At 34.3% G+C, this 13,554-nt stretch overlaps 1 protein-coding gene across 1 annotated transcript in view; it reads left to right on the top strand.

The window, feature by feature from the left end:
- Window positions 1–2,356: 2,356 nt before the first annotated feature.
- Window positions 2,357–13,554, top strand: part of Cbr-tag-168 — a gene marked incomplete at both ends in the record, with an annotated part of 23,559 nt that continues 12,361 nt past the window's right edge. Inside the window, 6 exons of the mRNA XM_045243299.1 lie at window positions 2,357–2,757; window positions 3,974–4,249; window positions 6,789–6,876; window positions 6,921–7,035; window positions 7,457–7,605; window positions 9,202–9,325. Of these exons, the coding sequence (XP_045095645.1) occupies window positions 2,357–2,757; window positions 3,974–4,249; window positions 6,789–6,876; window positions 6,921–7,035; window positions 7,457–7,605; window positions 9,202–9,325 (1,153 nt within the window). The remainder of the gene's footprint in view (window positions 2,758–3,973; window positions 4,250–6,788; window positions 6,877–6,920; window positions 7,036–7,456; window positions 7,606–9,201; window positions 9,326–13,554) is intronic.

Here is a 13,554-nt window from a genome sequence, read left to right as displayed (position 1 = left end):
TTGTAGTTTTCTGATTTCTACAGGATTTTTTATGGTTTTCCCATGTTTTGTAATTTTGGGTTTTAATAGATTTTTGAAGATATTTTTTCAGAATTTTTGAGATTCCACAAACTTCGATTCTCTTAATTTCCTAGAATTCAGAATTCCACGGAAATTCTGGAATGCCAGAATTTGTGGAAAATTTTTCAGAATTATAGATTTCCTAGACCTTTTGGATTTGCTAGAATTCTTGATTTTCTGAAATTTTTGGACTTTCTGGAAATCCTGAATTCTCAATAATTCCGAATTATTCCAACTTCTAGTTTTCCTAGAATTCCTGATTCTGGAAATTCTGGAATTTCCAGACTTTCTAGAATTACTATATTTTGCTAAATCTCCCGATTACTTGAAAAATCTGAACTTTCTGAAAGTCGTTAATTTTCCCTGTTATAGATTCCTATTAATTTCTAGATTACCTAGAATTTTCGAATTTCCGAATTACTCGAATTTTTTTGACATCTGAAAATACTGTACCTTTGAATCCGTCCAGCCTTTTAAATTCCAATTATCACCTCTATTCCAGCCCATTCCCATCCAAAAATGACCATTAAAAAACTATTCTGACCCTCTCCCTCAGCCCGGAAGACTCATATGGACCCCCAAAAAAAGTCGATAAAAGTAGAGAGAGAGAGAGAGAGAGAGAGAGAGAGAGAGAGAGAGAGAGAGAGAGAGAAAAGAGGTCCATGTCCCTTTCCGCCCTTTTTTCCATACGGCACACACACTTTTTCCTTGTCTCTATGTCTCTCTCTCTCTCTTCTGAAAATCTTTCCACCCCGTATTTTTCGTGTTTGTGCTTCACTCTTGCTCTCTCTCTCTCCGCGTTTTTCCATTTATGTCCTCCCTCCTTCTTCCATTTTTGCCCGGGCTCCTCCCTCCTTCTTTTTTTCTTTTTTCACTAAATCCCGTTTTGAGAAGAGAAAAAAGAAAGAAGAAGAAGAAGAAGAAGCACCCACTTGCTCAGACACTGATGGAGCACACACTCAGAGAACGAGTGGATTCTTTTCTCTTCTCTTTTTTTTGAATTTTAATTTTTTTTGCTTATTTTCCTTCATCATAGTTTTGTGCTGTATATCATTTTGTTTAAAAAATCTAAATTTTGATAGTTTTAAAAATTCAAAATATTTAGTTTAAAGAGATTGAGATCGAAAATCTACTAGAGGTCCTTAATTTTTTGAGGCCAACTTTGAGTTGTATTATCTCGGTTTCTATAAAAGATATGGAAAAGTGGTCAATTGATAAAATGTTTGTGATATTATGATAAACAATTTATCAGTTAACACATTTTTGTTATCTTTTATAGGAGCCAAAATAATTGAGCTCAACGTTAAGAAGTCCGCAGGCGACCGCGTAGCTCAGCGGGCAAGCTCTGCCTTCTCAACTTTGAGCTCCATTATCTCGGTTCCTATAAAATATATGGAAAAGTGGTCAATTGATAAAATATGTAGGATATTATGATAAACAATTTATCTGTTAAATTTCTATTTTTTTACAGAAATCGAGATAATTTAGCTACAAGTTGAGTGGACGGTTGCGGTTTATGGTAATCTTGTAATTTTCAAAGACCCACATTTTTCTAAAAATCTAAATTTTCAAACATAACTTTTATATCAAAATGATCCTTGGGGTGTAAGATATAAGAATATATACATTTCTTCATAAAATTCCAATGCTAAAGGGACAAACGGGTCTAAAGAACTACTAGGTGTTTTGACATCATACTACTCTGACCGTTCATTCAACTTTAAGCCAATTTATCTCGGTTTCTATTAAAGATATGAGAAGGCTGTCAATTGATAAATTGTTTTTCATAATATCAAAAATATTTTATCAGTTGACAAATTTTTGATTTCTTTCACGGGAATCTTTATAATTGAGCTCAAACTTAACAGTGAGGGGACCCTTCTATTATGGTTGGTCAAAATTTAGGGGTCAAAGTTAACTGAGATACAAAGCAATTTAGGAGTACAAAACCCTTAATTCGGGGGTACCAAATACCTTTAAAAGCCAATGTTGAACCCCGAATTGAGGATTTTATACACTTAAATCGCTTTGTACCCCTTTTAGCCCCAAACTGTTGTGCCCTCCGAATTATATTCCTTTCTCACTCTCCTTCTGATTTTTCCCTTACCAAACTATCTTTAATTTCAGACACCCCTTCAACGGGATCGGTACCATCGTGGCATCGCCAAAACCGACCCAATTCGTTCCACCATAAAAAAACCAACCACCAAAAAATCCACCATACTCCGCCGAAACCATCATAATTGGGCGGTTCGCGGGGTGTCTCCAGAAAGGCGGACCACCTAGTGTGACCTGAATGCTGGGCGGTCTGTCGGGGCCCGGTCCGCCGCCACCCCCGCCCCCACCATCCACATCAACCTATGGACAACTACTACCGGGACCATCGACAGGTCCCTCCTGCTCCACAACATCATTCACCAACCATCTGGGTCCCACGACGACGTCTCAGACTACAGTACTACCATCCAGTGACACGTTACTGTTACAATTAAGATCGCGGCCTAATTCGAGGGTATTTCGAGCGTTGTTTCAATATTTGCCGTTGAGAGATTCACCAAACGAGAATCCACAGCTAGAATTGAGTCTGCAGCCGGGTGATGTGGTGCTGGTGAAAGGAGAAATGGATTCTGATGGATTCTATTGTGGAGAGACGTTGGATGGAAGGCAAGGACTGGTACCATCAAATTACGTGGAACGGTGAGTATTTGAATTTAAAAAATTGTCTAATAATGCAAAAAAAACTCCCTCAAGCCTATAATGGAAAGGCTCTCACACTGTCAGGTTTGAGGCCAATTATCTCGGCTGTTATCAGAGATATCAAAAATGTGTCAACTGATAAAATATAGGTGATATTATGACAAACAGTTTACTAATTGACAACTTTTTGATATATTTTACAAGAAATAAGATACATCGGCCCAAAGTTAGAGAGCACTTCTACAGGTTTCATGGTATCAAATTGCCTTGAAATTTCAAGTTTTTCGGGATCCTAAAAACTCTGAAAATTGATGAAAACCGTTCCAAAAATTTCTTCCATAAATGACTCATTCTCCATTTTTCCCGTTTTCTGCCGAACCAAAAAAAGCAAAAAAGAACCAATTCATTAGCGGATCACAATAAAAAAGGCCTAGCCATCCGGAAGTCAATTTTTTTATTCATTTGAAGGAAAAAAAAACGTACTAATAGTGCAAAAAATAATTTTCCCATGGCCATGTTGGGCTTTAGTTTCCCCTATTCAAAAGTGCATGTTTTGGAATCAGTGGGGATTACTTGAATTTGAAAAATTTGAGAAATAAAGTTCGGAACAGATCATTCAAATAAATGTTTAAAAATATAAAAGAAAGTAACAATTAAAAAAAGGTAAAACTTTTCAAAAATAATCTTGGATTCCTGAATTCCTGGATTCCTGGATTTCTGGATTCTTGAATTCCTGGATTCTTGGATTTTTGAATTTTCAGATTTTTTGATTTTAGTATTCTTGATTTTATAGATTTCGATTCCTGGATTCCTGAATTTTGAATTTCTGGATTTTTGGATTCCTAGATTCCTGTATTCCTAAATTTTTGGATTCCTGGATTCCTGGGTTTCTAATATCCTGGATCTCCGGATTTTTGGATTCTTGGATTTCTGGATTATTGGATTCCTGGATTCATAGATTTCTGGATTCCTGGATTCTTGGATTCTTGGACTCTTGGATTCTTGGATTCTTGGATCCCTGGATCCCTGGATTCCTGGATTCCTGGATTCTTGGATTTCTGGGTTCTTGGATTTCTGGATTCCTAGATTCCTGGGTTCTTGTATTCTTGGCTTCTTGGATTCTTGGATTCTTGGATTCTTGGATTCTTGGATTCAAAAATTAGACAATTTCAACTTTTTCAAAAATGTTCAAATTATCAAAACTCAAAGTTTTCAGCGTCCCCGACTCGGTGCTCCTTGCCAACGCTCGTGCTCCATCACCATCGTTTCCTCTCCGAATACCTCAACATTTTTCAACGATTCAACACGATTTCTCATCACCCGATCACTCGACACTTCCCGATTCCGTTTGTCCCTATCCGCCAGCCGACGTCACCAAGGTTACGGTACAGGAGATCAAAAATAGTGAAACGCCTAGGAGTGAGTTTATTATTCTTTCGAAAAAAAATGTGTCTATACAGTGCACCCGAAAAACCCGGAAAACTTTGAAGTAGTTTATCTCGGCCCCTGTAAAGTGTATCAAAAAGTAATCAACTGATGAAATGTTTATCATAATATCAGAAACAGTTGAAATCTTCTGAATATCATTCACGGGAACCAAGATAAATCTCATCAAAACAGTACTGTGCTCATTTTGGAGCTCCTAGCTTTGGAAATTTGGAAAAAAAACAGTCAAGTTACAGTAGGAACTTTCTAATCCACCAAAAATGTAAATTGCTTTTTTGCATTAAAAAACATAAAATGACTTGAAAGTTCAATTTTCCAACTAAAATCTTGTTTTGAAATATTTTCAGCACTAAATAAGATTGAAAATCCACTTTTAGTGGTTCATAACAGCATTTTAGCACAAAAATTGTAAAATTGGTTTACAAACTGTTTGAAATATCAATAATTTGTGCATTATTAAATTAGCTAACCAAAATGGGATTTCTCGGAACTTGATCTACTAACGTAACGCTTTAAAACAAAGCCACTAACTTTAATTCAATTTATCTCGGTTCATTTTAATGATACAAGAAACATGCCAACAGACAAAATGTTTATCACAATATCAACAACATTTTATCACTTTACCACTTTTTGATATCTCTCACAGATAATGAGATACATAGGCTCAAAATTTAATGTGCTACGAGGTCGGCTACCAACCTTTTCACTTTCAGTAAATTTATCTCGGTCCCTATGATAGATATCAGAAAGTGATAAAATGATAAAGTGTTTATCACAATATCAAAAACATGTTATCAGTTACTACTTTTTTGATATCTCTCCCGGGAATTGTGATAAATAGACTTAAAGGTAGGGGACCTTTTTGAGTTGCAAAAATCGGTAAAGAGGGGGGAGGGGGTTATTTTCGCAATTTCTCCAAATCCACAAAAATTTTTTTCGCAAATTTTCACCATACCACGAAATCCATTCTCTCTCCCTCTCTCTCTCCGCTTTTGGAGTTTTTCCCACATCTCCAATAGAATATGTTTCGTATAGCTCCTGAGATTGTGCTGCCTGCGAGAAATAATTTTTTGTCTCCCCAGCAGCCAAAACTTGTCAATTATTCATCCTGATCCCAATACTATCATCATCATCATCATCATCATCATTTTGTGTGCCTGTGTGCCTTCCGAAAAAAAGAAGAAGAAAAAGCTGGACTAATTCCATTTGGCGGGCAGCCGAGAGAGCGAAAAGAGAGCTAATCTGAACTGACAGATGACCCGTGAAAAGAAAAAAAGAGAGAGAGAGAGAGAGAGAGAAAAGGGGTCTTCTTTTATATTGAAAAAAAGAAGAGGTCCTACGCCCTCAAAGAGCATGAAGAGAGGACTTATTTCCGGAGGGACCTTCTCTCTTTTTTTTTGGGGGGGGGGGCAAAAGTGGTTATGAACTTGATATCATGGAATGGGAAGGGAAGAGGGAACTTTAAGATTTTTCAGAAAAGCCAAATTTCAAATCTAAATTGAATACACTAGGTTCAGATAAGTGGAGTGGTTGAAAACGTTTCAGAAACCTAAATAGCAAATTTTAGCTCATCTATCTCTGTCCCTGTAAAAGATTTGGAAACGTTGTCAACTAACAAAACATTTTTGATACTATGATAAATAATTTATCAGTTAATCACTTTTTGATATCTTTCACAAGAATCGAGAAAAACCGTTTCAAAGCTGAACAGACAGCGCTTGCCGGCTGACCAACGCGGCGACTCCCGACCTATTGACCCAATTTATCTCAATTCCTATGCAAGATATCAAAACGTTTTCAGCTAAAAACATTATTTTGATATTATGATAGACATTTTATCAGTTGGCAACTTTTAGATATTATTGAAACGGACCGAGATAAATTGGCCTAAAGTTTGATGCCATTTTGTTGCAGGTTTCATGTTAGGAGGTCTAATTACCCTTTTTGGGTAATTAAGTTTTAATCAAAATCACAAAATTGTTATCTATTTCAAGCAAAATTTTAATTCTGATGGCTGATTAAAAAATTCCTACTGTAACTCGACCTTTTTTCCCAAAGAACAAGAACAATGAAGTTAAGAGCTTCAAAATGAGTATAATATTTTAATTCTAGCTTATCTCGGCACCTGTAAAAGGTATCAAAAATTTTCAATTAACAAAATATTACTGATATTATGATAAACATTTTGTTAGTTGATCGCTTTTTGATATCTTGAAAAATGACCGAGATAAACTGGGTCAAAGTTAGGAAGGAAGCCCCCGCCGGCTGAGCTATGCGACGGCTGCCGATTTTTTAACTTTGAGGCAATTTATCTCGGTCCCTGTGAAAGGTAACAAAAAGTGATTGACTGATGAAATATTTATCATAATATCAAAAATATTTTATCAGTTGACAGATTTTTGTATCTTTTACAGGAAATAAGATATATGGGCTCAATGTTGGAGAGCCCAGGTTCCCAGGAGAATGTTCTAAAGTTTTTGACATTTGAACAAATAACCTAATCTAATGAATTTTGCAGTTCCATGTCCCCGAGAATTGATAGTGGAGAAGAAGTTATCACGTAGTGCACTAGTTTCATGGAGCCCACCCGAGGAGTCGTTCGTCGCCGTCTCCCAATATCATGTTTGTGTGGATGGAGCTGTTAGAGCAATCGTTCCAGGAACTTATAAGGTATGCACTTTTTTCGAAAGCTCTCAAATACAGTAACCCTTTAGTGTCGCGCCCTGGTAGAGGATATTCCATTAGAGTCGTCAGTCAACTTATCAGTACGTGCAGTCACGGAACACGGCCATTCGCCCGACGCCTGCTGTACGATAGCAATAGGAAATGGTGAGTTTTCAATTTTAGCTATATTATCCTTTTTGATTTTTTCAAAAATAAGAACTTCGGAAAAAAGTTATAGTTATTCTACAAAAATTACCGCATTTCCGCTAATAGAGGAAGCCTATTCAATCCGTCAACTTTGAGCTCAATTATCTCAGTTCCTGTGAAAAATAACAAAAATGTTTAAGCGGGTAACATATAGGTGATATTATGATAAACAGTTTATCAGTGGACTAATTTTTGATACCTTTTACAGAAATCGAGATAATTGAGCTTAAAGTTTGGGTGGTCTTCTATTAGAGGAAATATCGGTAAACTTTTTGAAACGTCATCTTAAACCAACATAACCGAATTTATTATTATTTTTTTAGCTCTTTTCAAGTTCTACATCTTTAAATCTCAATATTTTAAAAATGTGACATTTCAGAAGCCCAAGTCGCACCTCAACAAGTCCGTGTGTGGGCGGTGACACCGGTGTCGGCGTGTGTCCGATGGTATCCATCGAATAGTAATGCAGAGCATGTCGTCTCACTCAACGCTGTTAAAGTGGGCGTATGTCCCCCAACTGTCTTTCAAGTGAGTCTTTTTTTTTCTGAAAATTATAGGGATTTGAGGTGATATTCTAACTTTTGGGAATCCCCAAAAAACCGTAAACACTAACAAAACCCTAACTTTCAACTTTGAGTCAATTTATCTCGTTTCCTATAAAAGATCACAAAAAATAGTCAACTAACAAAATATGTTTGATACTATGATAAACATTTTAACAGTTAAAAAATTTTGATATCACTTACAGTAACCGAAAAAAAAGGCTTCAAAGTTAAAAGGTCGGCAGCCACCTCGTAGCTCAGCCGGCAAGCGCTGCCTTCTCAACTTTAAATCAGTTTATCTCAGTTCCCGTGAATGATATCAAAAAATGGTCACCTGACAAAATCTTTATCATAATATTAGTAATATTTTATCAGTTAACAAGTCCTTGATACCGTCTACAGAAGCCGAGATAAATAGCCTCGAAGTTCAAAGCTCGTAGGCAAGCGCTTCCTTCTCAACTTTGATCTCAATTATCTCGATTCCTCTAAAAGATACCGAAAATTAGTTGGTTGATAAAATGCTTATCATAAACTCAAAAACATTTTATTAGTTGAAAGTTTTTTGATATCTTTTATAGGAACCGCGATAAATTTGGGCAAAGTTGGAGCTAGAATTTCATCATTCCTTTTTTCGAACAATGGAAATTGAATGATTTTAAGTTCAAATGTTTTGACTCATTCCTCAGATTTTTTTCAGATTTGTTTTATCATATTCTAGACTCTTTTCAAATCGGGATTATCAAAAAATTGTGTTTCTGCTAATCCTTCCTGTTGAACTTTTCCTTTTCAGTTGACTGGTTTTTAGCTGAAATTTTATATTTTTATTTGGAAACTTGAATAAATTTTGAGATTCTTCAAAAGGTCATTTTTAGACAAAGACTTTTTATAATTTTCTGATTTCTAAGGTTATCTGATTAGGTAGAAATTTCTATACCGTGTCATAATCCCATTTGTTATCTCAACCAGCAAAAAAAAGATAATCCCTATTTCTTTTCCTCCCAAATTTTCCTTTACATATAATATGTATACAAAATTTTTACTCCCTTCTCATTGTACGTCTTCTTCATCTCCTCATTTTTCTTCATTTTTTCCATTCCTTAGAATTCTGAGCACACAAAAAACGGGCTCATTTTGCTAATGAGCATCATGAGAAGATGGAGATGCTCCATTTTTTTTTTCTGTTTATCAGTTTTTGAATTTTTAGAATTTGAGAAATTCTTATAGTTAGATGCGAGGTTTCGAATTTTCGGATTCCTGGATTCTTGGATTTTTTAGGTTTCTGAAATTCTAGATTTTCGAATTTATAGAGTTTTGGATTTCTAGATTTCTAGGTTCCTGGATTCCTGGATTCCTGGATTTCTGGATCTCTGGACTTCTGGATTCTTGGATTCTTGGATTCTCGGATTCTCGGATTCTCGGATTTTTAAATTCCTATATTCTTGGATTGTTGGATTCCTGGGTTTCTGGATTTCTGGATTCCGGAACTGTCTGTAATTTTCTTGATTTAATGCCGCTAAATCAGTTGCATTGATTACAATTTTAATTACCTAATTAAAAAAATATACTAATTTTCCTTTTCCAGGTTCAATTACAAGGTCTACAACCATCAACAATCTATCGGGTATCAGTCAGGACGAAACATCCAAAAGCGGTTCTCGAGCAACGGCCAGTCGAGAGATGTATCGATTTTAAAACACTGCCAAAAAGTAGGTCAAATTTTTTTTGTTTTTTGGTGCCAAAAACCTTCCGAGAGTTTATGACTTTGTAGATTCCTGAATTCCTAAATTCCTGGATTCTGAATTCCTGAATTTTCGGATTCCCGAATTTCGGGAATTCTGGAATCCTGAAATCGTAGAATCCTGGAATCCTGGATTCCTGGTTTCCTGGATTTTTGAATTCTCGAATTTTCGGATTCCTGGAATCGTGGATTCCCGGGTTTCTGGATTCCTGGATTCCTGGATTTTTGAATTCTTGAATTCCTGAATTTTCGGATTCCCGAATTTTGGGAATCTTGGAATTTTTTAATTCCTAGGTTTTTGGATTCCTGGTATCCTGGATTCCCGGATTACTGGATTACGGGATTTCTGGATTCCTGGATTGCAAGATTCCCGGTTTTTTGAATTCTTGAATTTTCGGATTCTCAAATTCTTGAATTCTGGCATTAAACAAATAGGTCAATGCTCTCTTTTTTGGCGCCAAAACCCTTCCAATAGTTTTGGCTGGAATTTGAAAAAAATTGGTATACATACACATAATACACATTTTTCTCGTCTCCCCGGAATATACAATTAGGGGGAAAGAAAAAAAAAAGAGAACGCGAGCGGCTTTTTTTTCTTCTGGAAGGGGAAAAAAGGACGCTTTCTTTTTTTCTTTTCAGAAGACATGTACACCCACGCCTCCTTCCTTTTCTTTTATTTCTTTTCAGAGTCCAGATCATTTTTTGGATTTTTAAGACAAAAAGTGTCTATAAGTTCCTGATATTTTGAGCAGCTTTAACTTTAAATTAGAAAATTCTCACAATATCTAGAATATCCAGAAAATCAAGATTTCTGATAAACAGATGATTCAGGAAATTCAATATTTCAGAAATACAAAAATTCAAAATAAAGGAGGAATCCATATTTCAGAAACCCGAGAAAAATCGCAGATTAAGACTTTTTTTTTCATTTTCTTGAATTCGAAGGAATTTTTCTAAACAGTTGTGAAATTCTTGAGAAAAAAAACGTATTTCGAGATTTCTGTAAAAAGAACATTCTAGAACATTCTGGGGTTTTGGAAATTCCGAATTTCTTGGAACTTCTGAAGTTCTGACTTTTAAGAATCGCCGAATTTTAGAATTTTAGACTTTTTTTTGAATATTGTGTACCTTCTGAATTTCCTGGAACTTGTGAATATTCTGAAATCAGTAAAAAAATCTGCAGAATAGATAAAAACCAAATCGTTGAATTCCCTTTTTTGCTGCAAAAAAGTGGGCTGAGAATTTTAAATTTTTTTCCGGAAAGACATTTTTTCTTGCAAATCTTTTTTAACAGAAATTGGAATTTTAAAATTTTCGGAATTTTAAAATTTTGGATTTTTGGAATTGTAGAATTTCAGAATTTCAGTACTTTTGGAATTAATGTATTTTCAGATTTTTTCCGCATTTTAGAGTTTCAGAATTTCAGAACTCCAGAATTTCAGAATTCTAGAACTTTTGAGTTTCGTGGATTTTTCGGGATTTCTGAATTTCTGAGTTTTATAATTCCGGAATTTCAGTATTTCAGAATGTCGGCATTTCAGAATTTCAACACTTTCGGAATTTTAGAATTTCCTAATTTTAGAATTTGCCGAATTTCCTCAAAATTTTTAAATTTCGCGATTTTTTTTGCTATTTTGAAGCTCTTGGAACTATTTTGATATTCAACTTTATTCAAATTTCAGAACTTTGATATTTTGGAGCTTTCTGAAATAATCTAGTTTTCTGGAATGTTTGAATTTCATAATTTCAGAATTTCAGAATTTCAGAATTTCAGAATTTCAGAATTTCAGAATTTCAGAATTCAAGAATTTCAGAATTTCAGAATTTCAGAATTTCAGAATTTTGGAATTTTTGAGTTTCGTGTATTTTTCGAGGTTTTGAAGCTCCTGGAATTTTTTGGGAATATCTGGATTTTCAAATCTCAGAATTTCATAATTTCAAAATTTTCAGAATTTCAGATCTTTAGGATTTCATAATATCTCAAATTTTGGAATTTCGAAAGTTTTCTGGAGTTTTGAATCGTTTGGAATTTTTCGAAATATCTGGGTTTCTGAAATATCAAGTGTTTCGGAACTTTCAAATTTGACGGAATATCAGTTTATGGAACTTCTCAATTTCAGAAATTTGGAATTTCGAAATTTTTGAAATTCAGTGTTTTGGAAGTTCAGAATTTCTGGAATTTTGGAAATTCAGATTTTTCGAAAATGCAGAAAATTTTGAATTTCTGAAATTCAGAATTTCAGAACTTTTGGAATTTCAGAACTTTTCGATTTTTGAAATTTTGTTTCAGAACTTTTCGATTTTGAAATTTTCTTGGAAACTTTAGAATTTAGGATTTCCTTGGCTTTCTGGTTTTTTAACGAATTTCTTTTTTTCCCTCTAGACCCCTTTAAACATTTTCCAACTTTATTTGAAAACAAAAAATGCAAATTCTGTCCTTTATCTCCCCCCTAAAAAAATTTCCATCTCAAGAAGTGCCGGCCCAATTAGAAGTCATCCCCTTATTCGTCTTGACCTTTTCCTTCCCCTTTTTTGTCCATCTTCTTCTTCTTCTTCTTCTTCTTTTTTGTCCATTAAAAAGTAGGAAAAAGTCCTCATTCTCATAAATATTTCAACATGGGCTCGCCTGTCGAGCCTCCGCAAAGGTTTCTTTTGTCTTCTTTTTTTTTGGGAAAAAAGAGAAAATAGAAGCACATTTCGCAACTATATTTTGGTTTTGTCCCCAGGTTTTTCGTGTTTTCTTGGTGTTTTTTTTGGGAGTCTGTCGGTGCACATTTGGTGCAAAAATTTGAAAAGAATTTTTAATATTTTTTGGTCCTGTGGTGGTTTGAACTTTTTCAGTGTAGCTTTTCGAATCAGGTTTTTCACTGTAACTGTTGACAAATTTCGATTTTACATTAATTTAAATTAAAACTAATTAAACTAATTAAATTAAATTTAAATTAAATTTAAATTTAAATTTAAACTTTGCTCTGAAATTTGGAAGTTTTAATTTTAAAACAATCAAATTGCCCATGTCTTGAAATAAGTTTTGTTCTTTTTTTATGAAATTTTGGTTCAAAATTTTTTTTCGAAATTTAGAATTTTTGGAGATTTTGGAATTTCAGAATTTTCGGAATTTGAAATTGGGAATACTTTGAATATTAGATTTTTTTGATTTTATGTAATTTCGGTTTTTTTGGAAATGAGCACTTCTAGAGTTTTGGAAATTTTGAAATTTCAGAAGTATCAGAATTTTGGAATTTTTGGAATTGTTGGAATTTCAGAACTTTTCAATTTCTGGAAATTTTCGGAATTTTGGAATTTCAAATTTTTTGAATGACGGATTTTCAGAATTCTATAAATTCCGAAATTCCAAAGTCTCTGGAATTCCAAAAATTCATTTTTCAGACTTTTCGAATTTTTGGATATTGTCGAATTTTCATAATTTCGAGGACATCGGAATTCCAGAATTTTCCATTTTTTTAATACCAGAATTTTTGAGATCTCGGAATTTTAAAACTTTTAGAAGTTCAGAATTTAGGAGATTCACTGGTCTTCTGAAAATTCTGAAAATCTATTGAATTTTCTAGAATTTCTAGAAAAAAAAAACTCGTACTTCTAATTTTTTCAAATTTTGAATTATCTGGAATTTCTTGAAATTTTCGGCAGTTCAAAAAAAAAAAACAAAAATTCAATGAAACAAAAAAGGACATTCTCCTAGGAAACATCTCCTCCTCCCTTCTCGTTTCGTCGTCTTCGTCTCATTTCCATTTTTTGACGGCTCCTGTCAGAACTCAAAAAATTGGGAATAGAAGAAGAAAAAAAGAAACAGGAGGAGATGGGAGGAGACGCTTGTAAAAACAAAGTCGTAAAAAGAGTTTTTGGTGGTTAGAAGAACAAAAAGACGAAGAAGAAGAAGACCGTTGGGCTCGAAAAGAATGAATTGGAAACGAAAAAAGAAACACCAGCAAAAAACTTTTTGTTCTCTTTTTTCTCGTTTTTTTCGTTCTTTCCGTTTTTGAATTTTGTGTGACATTTCTGAAATTATAGGATCGGTCCGACACTTTGACGCATTTATCTCGGTCCCTGTGAGAGATATCAAAAACTGGTAAACTGATACCGTAAAACCTCTAATAGAACGACACCCGGAACGTCCACTTTTTTGAGCCTATATATCTCACTTCTTTTGAAAGGTATCAAAAAGTGGTTAACTAG

This window comes from Caenorhabditis briggsae (assembly GCF_000004555.2).
Source record: "Caenorhabditis briggsae complete genome, chrIII, whole genome shotgun sequence".
NCBI classification, from domain to species: domain Eukaryota; kingdom Metazoa; phylum Nematoda; class Chromadorea; order Rhabditida; family Rhabditidae; genus Caenorhabditis; species Caenorhabditis briggsae.
Note: the sequence above shows the minus strand (reverse complement) of the source record. Positions and strands in the feature narration are given on the sequence as shown.